Source organism: Rhamphochromis longiceps, linkage group LG9, assembly GCF_057381845.1.
Source record: "Rhamphochromis longiceps isolate RC_006_pf linkage group LG9, R_longiceps_female_GT1.1, whole genome shotgun sequence".
NCBI lineage: Eukaryota > Metazoa > Chordata > Actinopteri > Cichliformes > Cichlidae > Rhamphochromis > Rhamphochromis longiceps.
In genome coordinates, this window is record NC_140565.1 from 32,634,897 (window position 1) to 32,648,900 (window position 14,004).

The following is a 14,004-nucleotide window of genomic DNA, read 5'->3' on the forward strand; positions in this document are numbered from 1 at the left end:
CAGTTGTTCCTGTGTGTTTGTTTTTATTTCATTCTGTACAGCTGACGCTCGATCACTGGTTAATTTTGCCACGTAAATATGAGAAACCAGCAGCTTTGCCTTGTTAACACACAGCAGCGTTTCTTATTTTGACATGTTTAACCTCTTGGTTTGCAGTAAATAATGTTTGTGACAACGGCCTGATGTATGTTACTTACCAACAGTTCGGTAAAGATAACCACACCACACAACCAATGCTAGCTTTTTGATGCCTTTTATTTTCTGTTTTTCATCTATGATCTGTAAAGTGCACAGCTAAGGAAACCTCAGAACAGTGTCAAAGCAAGAAAAATAACCAAATTTTTGGCTTTCAAAATAATCTGTTATTAAAAAAGAATTTCCCAAACAAAAGAATAAAATAATGAACTATTTATTTAATCTATCGTTGAGTGGAGGCTACAGGTCGAGCCAGGGTTTAAAATTAATTACTAACGTTTAACTTGTTAAAATAAATTACAATGATTAGCGATTAAGGGTAATAGTGGGGCGTAAACATGCCTCTCTAGTTGTCGTCTAGCTATAAATACCGAGCGGAACCAATGTTGTGTGGGACTGTGGGAGTCGGCGCCGTTTTCTGCGCGTACACTAACACGGAGCATCCTTCGTTAATCCTCTCCGGGCTCCGGTCGTCTCCGTGTGTAGCATGAAAACCATGTTAGCCATTATCTCTAACGCACTGTGCAGGATGACCGGCAGGAATGCGGTGAGTTTTCGGGGGTTGGTGTGGAAACGGAGGCCACGTTGTGTGCCGGGGCCGGTCCGCGCTAACCATTAGCTCGCCTTGTACTGTTTAGCTTGGAGGGGGGCTGACCTTGTTAGCGGCAGCTAACATTAGCACTGGTGGCTGGTTTGAGCTCTTATTTGCAGTTTGCATGTTGTGGTGAAAGAATGGGTTATTCATGCTCTCGTGTGATTGGCTGACTGGACGGAAGCATGCATGAATGCAGTGACATGGCTACAGTCGGGGTGCTAGCTCTTTACCTCTCTCTAACCCTGAATATGTTATGCCTCTGGTGGTCTGCCTTCCTCACACGGCACGGAGAGCTTGTACTGCCACGCAGGCGCTGATGTGATCAATACCGACCAGCATGGGCGCTTAAACACGTGGACGAAATATTAGGAACATATTTGAAATGCATTATAGGGGCTTCTGTGAGTGCACCATGCAAATGTAAACCTCTCACTTTGCTCTCAGGTGTGTTACCTCCAGTGTTTGTCTCTAAAACCTTTATGAGCATGGCGCACGTTTTGAGAAAGTACACGAAGTTACATGCTTTAAAACAAATAAAATAAAAACATACGTGTATAAATGTGCAGAGCCGTGTACGGTAAAGACAATCGCGTAGGTTAAAGAAGTATGTTGATCCTAGAAATCCAGAGGTGACTTATCATTGCCTACCATGGTGATGTAGCCACCGTCCTAACATTGAACGCTCTGACTATAAGCTGAAGAGGGCTAAAGAAGCCATTACTATGGCTTCATAGTACACTTCTTTTAGTTTCCCATGCTCAAATATAAACTTCTAGATGACGTGAGATGTAAAGAGGATGCTAGACTTCCTTCATGGTTCAAAATCAGGCCAATCAAGAGATGCTGGGTCAGTTTAAAACACATCAGCGCCTCCCTGTGGGTCAGTAGGACTGGCAGCAGCATGTCGAGTGTTTGTTGTGGTGCATCATTTACAGAAGCTTCCTACAGGCACTGCTTTTCTAATCATATCATCCAGAATGAGATGAAGAAAAAGCTGAAAATGCCTCAGTCGAGTCTCACGCTTGCCTGTGGGAATCCTGTTCCCTTTTCCGCTGGTGCTCACTCCTACCCTCCGGCCTCCCTGCTGTTTTTATTCACACACAAACTCACTCAAAGACTCCCCATTCATTTTTCGCTTCTCTCCCTCCTCTCCCACCTCTCCCCGTCGCCTGAACCCTAGGGAGCCCAAACAGTGTCTGAGGTAAGCAGCTGCTGATGTTTGTCTGCAGGCTCCGTCCTGCTGTGGTGGTGGTGGTTCCCAGGGAGCTAACTGAAGCGCAGCTAAAAGAATCGCTGTAGCGTTTGCAATGATGATCCTCATTGGTGTGGAGTGTTTGTAGTTCTTTATAGTCTTTTTTCATTTAACACGTTTATTCCACATTTGTTTGCTGTTTATTTCCTAAAACATTAATTTCACACTGGTACAACATTAAGCTGAATTTTCAGCACCTAAACAAACGGGTATCACTTCCCCCAGATTTGGGTAGCTGTGAATCAACTTTGAGTCATTACGAAAACCCCAAAAATGATCTTAAACCTGCCAAAATAACAAATGTCAGGGTTCATTTATCATTAATGTTGTGTTTGTTAATACCGTTAAATTAATAATAAAATAAAAATCAATCCTGAAATGATAAAATTAAAATGACTTGTAAGAACACTAATGCATCAATTAAATGAAGAGAAAATGAGTAAAATTATAAACAAAGTAATACTTGATAATCTTCATTTAAAAAGTCAAAATAACATATTTTAAAATCAGTTTCATAAAATGTTCTTAAGCTGTAAAGATATTCATTAACTGACTAAAAAACAGCTATAAGGCCTCTAATCTACATAAATGACTTTGCTGGTGCTGAAGTGATTAATCTGGGATTACAGATGTTGTGCTTGTGTGAACACGTTGGGCTGGTTTCAGTCTGTCCCCTCTGTGTGTCTCATCTTTTTAGACTCCACCTGTCATGTCTGTCTCTGTCTAGCTACAGCTCCTCTCTCACCTGTAGAGCTCCACTGGGCGTGCTCTGTGCTCTGGTCTGATTGGTTGGCTCCTTTTGTTCCCCAGCTACTGACTGACCTGTCAGAGTTTGTTGATCTAACGTCGCCGGCGGCGCCCGCCTCTGCACAGACCCAGCGGCTTCCACCTAAACCGCCTCCAACAGCAGTCAGTACTAGAGCAGCGTCTGCGCTGTTAGTTAGCGGCTGTGCTGACAGACCAGTAAGGACTCGTGAAGCTTCCTCCATGTCTGCTGCCTGCTCACTAACAGGGCCGGGGAACCTAACCAGAGCTGCTGCATGGATGGATATGTATGACTTAAGAACAAATGACCCTATATGCACCGACATGTCTCGTTAATGCTGCACTCCGAGCAGTGCAAAGCAGGGAGATTTCTTTGATCTCAAAAATGAGGTGAAAAAAATGATCAGCTGTTTCTTATTTTAAACATGGTTACGTGTCCAGAATTTCATAACTGGTGCATTCCCAGTCAAAATGATTCCATATATTGTGGGAAGTGTTTTCCTTTGTTTTGAAATGGCTTTGGGGCCATTGGGTAACTGTTTTATGGGTTAATTGTCAAACAAGGGCTTCTACTAACGCTACTCCTCCTGATCTATAAATCTGTCCCATAACTTTGATCATTTGATTATAAAAGTCAGAAAATTACCTAGAAAACTTAACTCCATTAAAATGATCAATTTATCAGAACTATTTTTCTTTCTCTTGGTCTTTAAGTGTTAAATCCTACGTGCACATTATACTTTCATGAGCTAAAATGATCCCGGACAAACTGGCGCTCCTCGTCGGGCCCGTCCACACCAGGTCTGCTGCCTTTTTTTTTTTTCGTGGGCAACCTCACCAAACTATTTCACCTGAAGAGGTGACCGTGCACGTAAACATGACTGATCGGTGTACAATAAAAGCAGCAATGGTTATGTGCAAGTCTGCAGCTTGCAGGGCTGCAGCTGAGCACAGCTTAGAGGCATTTCTATGATCTGATATTTTACAGACAAAACAATTACTCCAAGGTTCTTATTGAAGAACTAAATTACCTTTATTAATTAACTGTCCATCAGCGCACACGTGGTGCAGGACAAAACAGGAGTCTATCAGACTGTTGAAGGGCCTGTTCAGTAAAAACCACAGTGCATTATTGGACTGGGTTTGTTCTCCCTCCCTGTTACTGACCTCCAGTGTCACAGATTACTGAAGGTTAGTGTGTGTATGAACCACCTGATCCCGCCCATCTGATCCCACCAACCCCACCTCGCTCCTCCCCCTGCTCTGACGAGGAGGGCAGCCGTCACGCTGCTCAGTGTGGAAGACCTGTGACCGCTTTAAGTCGTGTTGTGATGCTGCAGTGATGGAAACACTGTTTCAGTTGGTTGTGTTTGTGTTCCAGGGAGCCAGAGTTGTTGTCTCCCGCTCCTTCGCTGACTTCACACCCCAGGCGACCTTTGACATCAAGGTGGGCACAAACGAGAATCACTAATGGCAATCGCAGACTGAAGGAAGGGGATTTTTACCCCATAAAGCTGCGATCAGTTAAACATCTTAGTCGATACCGAATGTAGCTCAGAACGTAACATGAAGATGGCAAGATAAAACTTATCAGGGTTAATGCACAAACTGTCCTTTCAGATAAAATATCATGGCTATATTTGTAAAGTTGATTCTGCTGTCAAACTGAATCGAATCACATCAGCAATAGTTTCAGTGTCATGATCATCAGCACGAGTCCACTCGGATCTGTATTCTGGCCTGAAAGACTACAGGAGGCTCAGCACTGTTGATGGATTCAGCAGTAAATTAATAAATGTGCTAATCTTTGGTTCAGGTCTGGATTTGTGTAGTTTATTAAGACTTCACTCATTGTGGACCAGAAATGTAAAATCTTTGGTTTGGTCTTCTTCTCCAGTTTGTGGTGTTTTTGTTTTTGGTGTAGAAATGCGACCTGCACCGCCTGGAGGAGGGCCCGCCGGTGAAGGCAGAGCTGACGAGGGAGCAGGGCCTGCAGTATTACCGCACCATGCAGACGGTGAGGCGCATGGAGCTCAAAGCTGACCAGCTCTACAAGCAGAAGATCATCAGAGGCTTCTGTCACCTGTACGACGGACAGGTATCAGCGCCTGCAGGCCAGGAACACAATTCATTTATATTGCATCCAAATCTCAGTGCATGCAAGAACATTTAGACAAAACCCAAACAAACATCAGTTTGTGAGTGTGGTGAGATGCAGAACATGTGGTTTCTCCTGCAGGAAGCGTGTGCTGCAGGCATCGAGGCCGCCATCAACCCCTCGGACCACCTGATCACTGCGTACCGCGCCCACGGGTACACGTACACCCGCGGCGTCTCTGTTAAAGAGATCCTCGCCGAGCTCACAGGTGAGAGCGAGAGGAAGGTATTACAGTCTGAACATGTGCGCGTCTGAGCTGGATCTTAGTCTCAGCTTCACTTTTATTTGTGCTCCTCAGGTCGTAGAGGGGGCGTGGCCAAAGGGAAAGGGGGCTCGATGCACATGTACGCTCCACATTTCTATGGAGGCAACGGCATCGTGGGCGCACAGGTGAGCACATTTAAAAAGCCTCTCACACCTGCATGTCTCCGTAGTTAAACACTCGTTACAGTTTCAGTAACTCACCTGTGAACTGTGCAGGTACCTTTGGGAGCAGGCATCGCTCTCGCCTGCCAGTACCAAGGCAACAACCAGGTGTGCGTTACGCTCTATGGAGACGGAGCAGCCAATCAGGTAAGATTTAAAAAATAATAATAAATAAATATGTCCTTGTAGGTTGTAGTTGGAATAAGGAAAGGGTGATCTCACCCTCGCTCCCTTTTATCCATTTAAGAAACATCACTAAACTCATGACTGTCTCAAAGTGAGCTGGAGAGGCTGCTGCAGTTCTGCCTTGTTTACGTGGTTCAGCTGTGTGCTTTTAATACCTCTGTAAAGCACTTTGACTCCTCTCTGATCCAATCAGGGCCAGCTCTTTGAGTCTTACAACATGGCCGCTCTGTGGAAGCTGCCGTGCATTTTCATCTGCGAGAACAACAAGTACGGCATGGGGACATCAGTGGAGAGAGCTGCAGCCAGCACCGACTACTACAAGAGGGGGGACTTCATACCTGGACTCAGAGTGAGACACTAACACATTAAAGCTGCAGGGCGGGGTTAAACATGGCGGGTAAATGTGCCGGTCCTGGGCAGCGGCTGCAGTGTGTCTGATGACTGTACACTGCCGCTGCCCGTTTGGACCCAGACTATAACAGGAAGAGGCTGAGAGTCTGTCCTGGCAGTTGCAGGTGTGAGCATGCATACAGCTGTCTGATGCTCATGTATGATACTGCGCACAAACACACTGGAACGCAGGGGTCGCTGCAGGGGTCGCTTCTCTGTGCTTAGAGGTGTGCCAATGGTCAGGTTTCTCTCTGCTCTCCTGCAGGTGGATGGGATGGATGTCCTGTGCGTCAGAGAGGCCGCACAGTTTGCTGCAGATCACTGCAGAGCTGGAAAGGTGAGGGTTTAGATTTTTAAAAAATAAATTTAAAATAAAACCTCTGTGCTGCACTCAGTTCTTCATACATGTGAAGGTAGAAGTCCATGGACACCCACGGGCTTTAATTTTGAAGGGTTCTCGTGATGGAGAGTTTCCTGTAGGCTCTCTAAAAGGCTCTAATCTTCCAGAGCATCGATGTGAAGCAGCACTTTGTGTTTCAGGGTCCCATCATAATGGAGCTGCAGACCTACCGTTACCATGGACACAGCATGAGTGACCCAGGTGTCAGGTGAGTTACCTTTCTAAGTCTGGATTTACTGGACCCTGGGGGAGTTGTGATTTTTCTGAGTAATTTGGTTTGACCTCCTGCAGCTACCGTACCCGCGAGGAGATTCAGGAGGTCCGCAGCAAGAGCGACCCCATCTCCATGCTGAAGGAGCGCATGCTCAGCCACAACATGGCGTCTGTAGAGGAGTTCAAGGTGAGCGTCCAGACGGCAGTGATACATTCACAGCTTCAAACGGTTTTAAATGTCTGCAGCTGCAGGGATTACAGCACCTGATTTCTCTCCCGTCAGGAAATCGACATCGAGATCCGTAAGCAGGTGGAGGATGCGACTCAGTTCGCCACCTCGGACCCGGAGCCGCCGCTGGAAGAGTTATGCAACCACATCTTCTCCAACAACCCGCTGCTGGAGGTGCGCGGGACAAACCCCTGGTCCAAGCTCAAGTCTGTCAGCTAGACTCGGACCACACACTCAACCTTTATCCCTCACACATTCAGCACCTTCCCTCTCGATTTTAGGTCTCAGCACCTTCACGGGACTTTGAGGTTTTTCCTTGAAACTTGTCAGTGTTATTTATTTATAGTTTACTGTATAACTGTGAGATATTATTCGTGGTGGAGCCAGAGGTGTTGGACAGGATAAACATGCTGCACTGTAAACGCACAAATCCCAACATCTGACATGGAAACGTGTCCGTTAGAAACCTTCTCCATGTTTATCCTGCATTTTAAACCCTCAGATTTTTAAATGTTCCAAACTTGTGTAGATATTCCCTCAGAAGTGTGACTTTAAACTTGGGAAATGCAAATGTGATGGATTGTTCTGATAGTAAAACGCCTTTAATGAGGAGTCGCAGCCTGAGCTTCATTCCAGAGCAGTCCTCATCTGAAGCAGGTTCAGTGTCCAGGATAAGGACACAATATCAGTGTATGTAACCATAAAATGGCTCTAAAAATGTGTTTATAAGCTGAAGATGAAAGCAAGACTTTAGCTGCTTGACTCGACTACTGACAAGACAAACATCTGGACTTGTGTGGGGAAACTGAAGCTGGCAACTGGATGCACTACATTTGAGACTTTCTGGGCACTTTATGAATTTAAAGGAGTCTGTTATAAGATCTTTCCTCTGTGTTCTTTAAAGTTTACTGTATCTGAGCCTGTACAGATATAAAGCTTTCTTATTTACCTGTGTGAATGGTGGAAACTGAAGGTTGTGAAATAAAACTACTTTAAAGCAAAGTGGAAACGTGTGTGTTTGAATCCTATTTTATTTGCTCAGCTTTCAAATGTGTTTACAAAGTAATGCTTCAAATATGACTCAATAGTTGATCAACCTAAAGGAAATCCATGCGCTGTTCAGTTGTTCCATCCTCAACCACTAGATGTCACTATCAGGCTGAAAAACTGCTCAAAACTAAAAATTTATTTATTTTTTTCATCTTAATTAGAGTAAAATTTATCCTGGTTTATTGTCAGCATCAGTATAAAAATGAACATGTCTGGACTTTTTTTTTTTTTTTTCCCCTTTGTCGCTTTATTAAAGCTTTATGAACGAAATTCATGCTCGACTCCGACAAACATGAAATGCTGTAAATTTAAACCACTGAAAAGTTGTCACGGAAAAAATGAAAGAAGTATTCAAAACTGGATTTTGTAGCGACGCACAGCTTTAAGGAAACGATGCGGTGAATCCAGGAGTTACGTTCACGAGGTTCTTTGTGGTGTTTGTTTTTGGTTATTGTGTAGTTTTTGATCTCGTTTTGTGTACTTCAGAAGTCATTTTCCTTCCTGTGCTCGTTTCTCGTTTTTGTGAGATTTTCATATATATGTATATTTTGAGTGGTTTATGGTCACTGCATAGTGTTCATTTGTATGTTTTTCTGGTAACTTGGCATTTCATAAGTTTTCACACATTTGTTGTCCTGGAGCTTTTTATTTTGTGTTTCACTACAGTATAGTTGGAATAACTTATAGGGCTGTGGGCTGTTTGTGGACATTTAGCAGGATTTTGTGGTCTCAGTATTTCTGAGGGTGGTTTTGTGCAGATGTTGTATATTTTATGGTAATTTGTTTCATGGCATTTGTGACTGTTTTGGACATTTTGTAGTCATTTTGCGGCTGCTGGTGTATCACTTTGAATGTGTTTACTGATTTTGCATATTTGACATTTGTTGTCATTTAGAGTAGGTTTGTGGTTATTTTGTTTACATTTGGCTGCTTTGTGGTTATTTTTACATCTTTTGGTGCAATTTGCCATGTTATTGTTGGATTGTCATCATTTTGCAGGTTTTTTATTTGTATTTGTGTACTTTGTGATGGGTTTTTATGGGGTTACGTGTCTTATTTTGGATAGTTTGTGGTCATTTCGAATATATTTGGGATACTTTTTGTATTTTGTGCTACCTTTTATGTTTTGTGGTCATGTAGCTCTTTGTTCGACAATTTAAAGTAATTTTGCATATTTTGGGGGTAATATTTTGTATTTTATGCTACTGCTTCGTGTTTTGGGTTCACGTGGCCTAATTTACGGGTCGTTTAAGGTCGTTTTCCATACTTTCTGTGATTGTGTGAGGCACTTTGGCGCCACGCTGTTAGGCTTTATCGGTAAAAAAAAAAAATCATTAACAAAACAACACCGCCTGCGTGATGAATCGCAGACTGTTTATTCATAAGTTCAGATACGTGCTCGTTCACTCTTTTATTACCTAAGTGAGAATGCCGCCTGTCGTCGTGACGTAGTTGTGACGCAGCGCTCTGACGGACAGGTAAGCCGACACCGGTCGCCATATTGGGAAAGAACGGAAGTGAGAGAGGGAGAGGTGGAGGTAGAGAGAAACGGAGATAAGTCAATCAGTTTCCGAAAAAGGGCGTCCTCCTCCCCCTCCTCCTCCTCTTCGTCTCTCTGGAGGAAGGGGCGGTCTCAGCGCCGCGGCAGATCCGGAATTAGCCCTTGTTCGCTCGGCTCCGTTCGGTCGGTTGGTCGGTCGGTTCGGTTCCTGCCGACGCTGAAAGTGGACTACTACCTTCAAACATTTTCTTTAAAGAATAAGAGCGAGGACAAACAGGCGAGAAAGCGTCCGGAGCGAGGGAGGTACGAGCAGCAGAAAAGAGGAATAACAGAAGAAGAAAGAAAAGTAGGGGCAGAAGAAGAAGATGCCTCTGGCTCAGCTGGCGGACCCCTGGCAGAAGATGCCGCTGGGGAGGACGGCTGGAGAGGTGAGCACACTTTGGTTTGTCCTGCTGTCACACTGACTGACAGCTGACTGGGGGCTGCAGTCACAGCAGCAGCTTTTAGGGGGTAAAAACACAAAACACAGCACAAGGAAAAGCGCCTTTAAGTCTCTGTCAGGCAGAGGCAGCTGCTCCCAAACACAGCACGAACTACCGTGAGACCACTCTGCAGGTAAATCTGTGCTTCAAGAAGCGCCGAACATGTGCTGGCAACGACAGAGTCACGATGAAGTGCTCAAACAGTAAGCTGACAATGTCATCAAGGACGAAAACACGAAATTACATTGCGTTTCTATTGACAGCAGCTGCGAAGTAACTGTAGGGATAATTATTTTTATGACCCTAAATTGGACCGTAAACTCTGGGAACATCTGTTTATTTCCCTCTGAAGACACAAACATGAAGTCATTTTTATTGCAGAGATTTTACACCAGTTCAGGAGGGCGCAGAAGTACACCAAAGTGTCGTATAAGCTCCCAAATAAGCACAAAACTCTTTGCAGGAATGTCCTGGGTATGATCCAGTGTTAATCAAGTGGTTTAAAATATCATAAATTGCAAAAATATGAAGGCGGCTTTCAGGGTAATTAGATTTTTTAAGTTAAAGTCATTCTTCTTAGCAGCTAAACTACAACACAGACATAATTTTTACCCTAGAAAACTTCAGCAGGACTAAATTAGCTGGAATAAAACAAAGTATCAAGCGATGACCCAAAGGTGTAAATATGTAATAATACTTTATGCAGGAGTATTACAGTGGTACTACAGGGCACGGAAATACTATAAAGTACCACAACATCGCTATAAGCTGCCATGGACATGTTTCTGGTGTTAAATCAAGAGGTTTTAAATGTCATAAAGGGCAAAAATGTGAAAAATTACATTGCATTATGGTTGACAGCACCAGTGACTATAGGGGCGTCAATTTGTCCCTAAAATTTGGTTGAAAACACTATAAAGCTCCAAAAAGATGAAGTTAGCTGCATTAAAACACGACGTAGATTAAGATGTGTTTACTCTAAACACCTGAACGTGGTGCACACCCTCCAGACATGTCACATTTGTGCAACAGGAAACCCTGAGCATGTGCTAAAATATTAAACTAAAATAAACTAAAAAAAACCTGCCATGGACGCACGTCAGTGTCAGTTAAAAGAGACTGAAAGTGTGGAAAGAGACAAGCATATGAAATTAGACTGTATTAGTACTGCTGAGTGACTACAAGGACACTATTAGGGCCCTAAATTGGATTTTAAATACCATAAAACTCTAAAAGGAAATCAGTTCATGTAACTCTGAAGACACAAACACGAAGTAATATTCTGTGCAGAAATATTACACCAGCACAGTGTACAGTGGGCACAGAAGAACAATACAGCTGGTGTTTCATTGAGAGGTTTAAAACGTCAGAAAGTACACAAATATGAAGGCAAATCAGATTGTATTATTACACAAACTCTATTTTAAATGAGATTTAAAGCAGCACAGAGCTCCAACAGGGACTATATTAGTTGCACTGAATCACATCTCGAAGCAGTTTCGGCACAGAGTTGTTACATTTGGGTTTTATTTGTCAGTCTGTTTAGAAATAACAGATTCATGTTTAAATGCTAGAATAAGAGAATGGAAACGTGATGAAGTGCAAAACTGTGCAAAGTAGGTTTTATTAGGACCGAGAGCAGCAGCTAAAGCTGCTATCGAGCCATCATTCTGACCTTAAGTTAGACTAAAAACACCACGGATCTCAAACAGGACTGAATTAGTTTTACTGAAGCACAACAGAAAGTAGAATAAGATCATTCTGAAGACACAAAACTACTTCATGACTATTACATTTTTTACTATTTAAGCAGATACAGATAATAACGGCAGGCTCTACACACCAAATGCTCTACAAATCCATAGGAAACAAACTGTGGAAGAGGACATAAAATGATCTGAAGAGTCTTTTCTCTCTGGCCTGACCCTGAAGCTCAGTGAATTGACTCTGGGTGTCACAAACTCACTAAATCACCTTAAAGTCTCAGTTACACAGCAGGGCGTAAACCCCCCCCCCTATTTTAACAAACCATGCCAAGTCTCTTAAGATCAGTCTGTGGACATGCAAGGCTTTATTTCAAATACTAAAGCTGTTACAGCTCCTGCTCATTGCCTTAAGTATTAGTCCAGTGTCAGAATATGCAGCTGCAGAGGTGCAGTAGTTAATGTCATGTTTGAGCGCTAAACCAGCAGGTTAAAGGCTATTATTAATTACAGCAGCAGCCAAATCTTAAGCTCCTATAAGGACTTTACTTTAAAAAATAGATTAAAAACCCAAGAAAGACTGTGTAATATGGTACAATATAGAAGTACTGCTCCAAGTATTTCATTCATTTATATGAATGTCTCAGTAAACTGCGGGGTGCAGTTAAGGATCCTTACAAGCACCGCAACACATGAAACGATGCGTGATTATAAACCACACAGATTTAATAAAAAACTCTGCAGGCGTAGTTAGACGAGATTGAAAAAACCCATAATGTTGCTACAGGAGTGTCATAGCTGTGTTAGTGTGAGATTGAAGGTGTTCTTAGGCACAAGCATGAGAGGGTAAAATCACTATTTGGTCCCACAAATGCCATAAAAGAGCTTTTGTCACCGTATTGGTTCAATGGTGTCAGCAGGAACATTACAGTGACTCTAAATCAGATTTAAAACCTACATAAAAATCCACTAACATTCAGTACAAGTTTTCCTCTAATACAAATAACATAAAGGCCCCATTGATTCAGGAGTAGGCCTACAATTACCCCAGAGGTACTTCTGCAGTAAAAAGAGTGTCCATGTAAATGTGAGCTCAGCTAAATAAAAAAAACCCTGAAATTATAATTAAATTAAAGAAGTTCAAGCTGGAAAAACTAACAGTCAACTAAAACTACTTGATAAGCTGTTTAAACGAGCTGAAAAATAACTAAATATAAGTTCATTCTTTAATTTTACACCTCAGACTCAGAGTTGGAGACCCCTCTTTATCTCCAACTGGTTGCCAGAAGTTTCTGTCTTTAGGTGGAATAGGTTGCAAAGACTGTGCTGCAACCTCCTTGTGACGTGATTGGTCACTAATGCACTGTAGAGCCCAACCAGGTTTTAAAGTTGATGCGATAATAATAATAAGGCGTTGCAATAACATGTTGCAGACAGGGATGCTTCAGAGTTCCCCCTTGTGCACTGACTGTGAAACATCAACACTCATGGTTGAAGGGTGTTTCTTCCATCTCTTCTTTAGTTTTAATTTCTTATTTATTGGCAGTTATAAAAGTTGATCCTGGCAAACATCTAATATCTAAATAGCTAACAGCAACATGTCATAAGAGGAACCTGCACCAAAAACCTTCTTGTATTTATTTCGCTGCTTGCAGATCGATGCCGTTACCTGTTGTTTGCATGGATGACGCAGACTTGTCTGCAAGCACTCAGGCAGCAGTGAACAGGAAACAGAGAACGTTAATGTTGAAAGTAAAAGTCGTGGCTTACCACATTTCAATGACTCATTTGAAAAGGCACAACGTTGGTCTCTGTGTTGCACTTTTCATGGTTTCACGCGGCTCAGCAGGTAGTTGGTGAGTGTTTGCAGACAGGTCGGAGTGTTGTGATTTTCTGGGACAGACAGCCTGACATTTAAGAAGAAAACAGTCCTACTGTGTTTTTCGTACACACATGACATCATGATTATTTCTGGAATTGTTGTTTTCCTGAGCTTCTCATAAGAAGTCTCTCTCCACCTCGCTACATAAACACTTTGAGTGTGATTCGCGTTTTTACATGTTCTCCAGAAACAGTCAGTGTGAAGTAAATCAGACACATATGGATTCCTTAATTTATTAGCGTAATTACAATTAATCAATAATGGAAATGATCATTGGCTGGAGCCCCGAGGGATGTTAAATGAATAGCTTCTGTTTCTGTGCAGCTCTTCTGAAGCATTTCTGCGTGTTGTAAGAAACTGTGTGAGTGCTGTTTCATCACTGCAGCCACACACACACAAGTGCACGCATGCTAGTTTCTGCATTTCGGCGACGACTGCAGATGTGCTCCGCTCTTTGTGTGCACGCGCTGAACGATGTTTGTCTTCAGGGCACCAATCCAAGCGAAGCATCCACTCAGCTTCGCCTCTCACGCTTTTATCTGCGTCTTTTGTTGTCGTGGTGGCCTAGAAAAAGCTC

At 43.0% G+C, this 14,004-nt stretch overlaps 2 protein-coding genes across 5 annotated transcripts in view; both read left to right on the forward strand.

The window, feature by feature from the left end:
* The first annotated feature begins 605 nt into the window (after positions 1-605).
* On the forward strand, positions 606-7,215 carry LOC146662640 (pyruvate dehydrogenase E1 component subunit alpha, mitochondrial-like). 4 transcript variants are annotated; one of them, XM_085417485.1, is made up of 13 exons: positions 614-742; positions 1,971-1,991; positions 2,853-3,005; positions 4,189-4,254; positions 4,732-4,905; positions 5,047-5,173; positions 5,264-5,355; positions 5,446-5,538; positions 5,771-5,926; positions 6,233-6,304; positions 6,508-6,575; positions 6,659-6,767; positions 6,864-7,215. In XM_085417485.1, exons 1-13 carry the CDS (start codon positions 683-685, stop codon positions 7,026-7,028), a joined length of 1,356 nt encoding a protein of 451 aa, XP_085273611.1. In that variant the 5' UTR covers positions 614-682; the 3' UTR covers positions 7,029-7,215. The 4 variants fall into 4 exon arrangements, with proteins under 4 accessions (XP_085273615.1, XP_085273612.1, XP_085273611.1 ...); XM_085417486.1 differs by lacking the exon at positions 1,971-1,991 and having other exon boundaries at positions 607-742; XM_085417487.1 differs by lacking the exon at positions 2,853-3,005 and having other exon boundaries at positions 622-742.
* A 2,194-nt stretch (positions 7,216-9,409) lies between these two features.
* The window catches only part of rps6ka3b (ribosomal protein S6 kinase A3b), a 67,030-nt gene continuing 62,435 nt past the window's right edge, over positions 9,410-14,004 (forward strand). Inside the window, exon 1 of the mRNA XM_085417419.1 lies at positions 9,410-9,788. Coding sequence (XP_085273545.1) covers positions 9,726-9,788 — 63 coding nt within the window. The 5' untranslated portion in view covers positions 9,410-9,725. The remainder of the gene's footprint in view (positions 9,789-14,004) is intronic.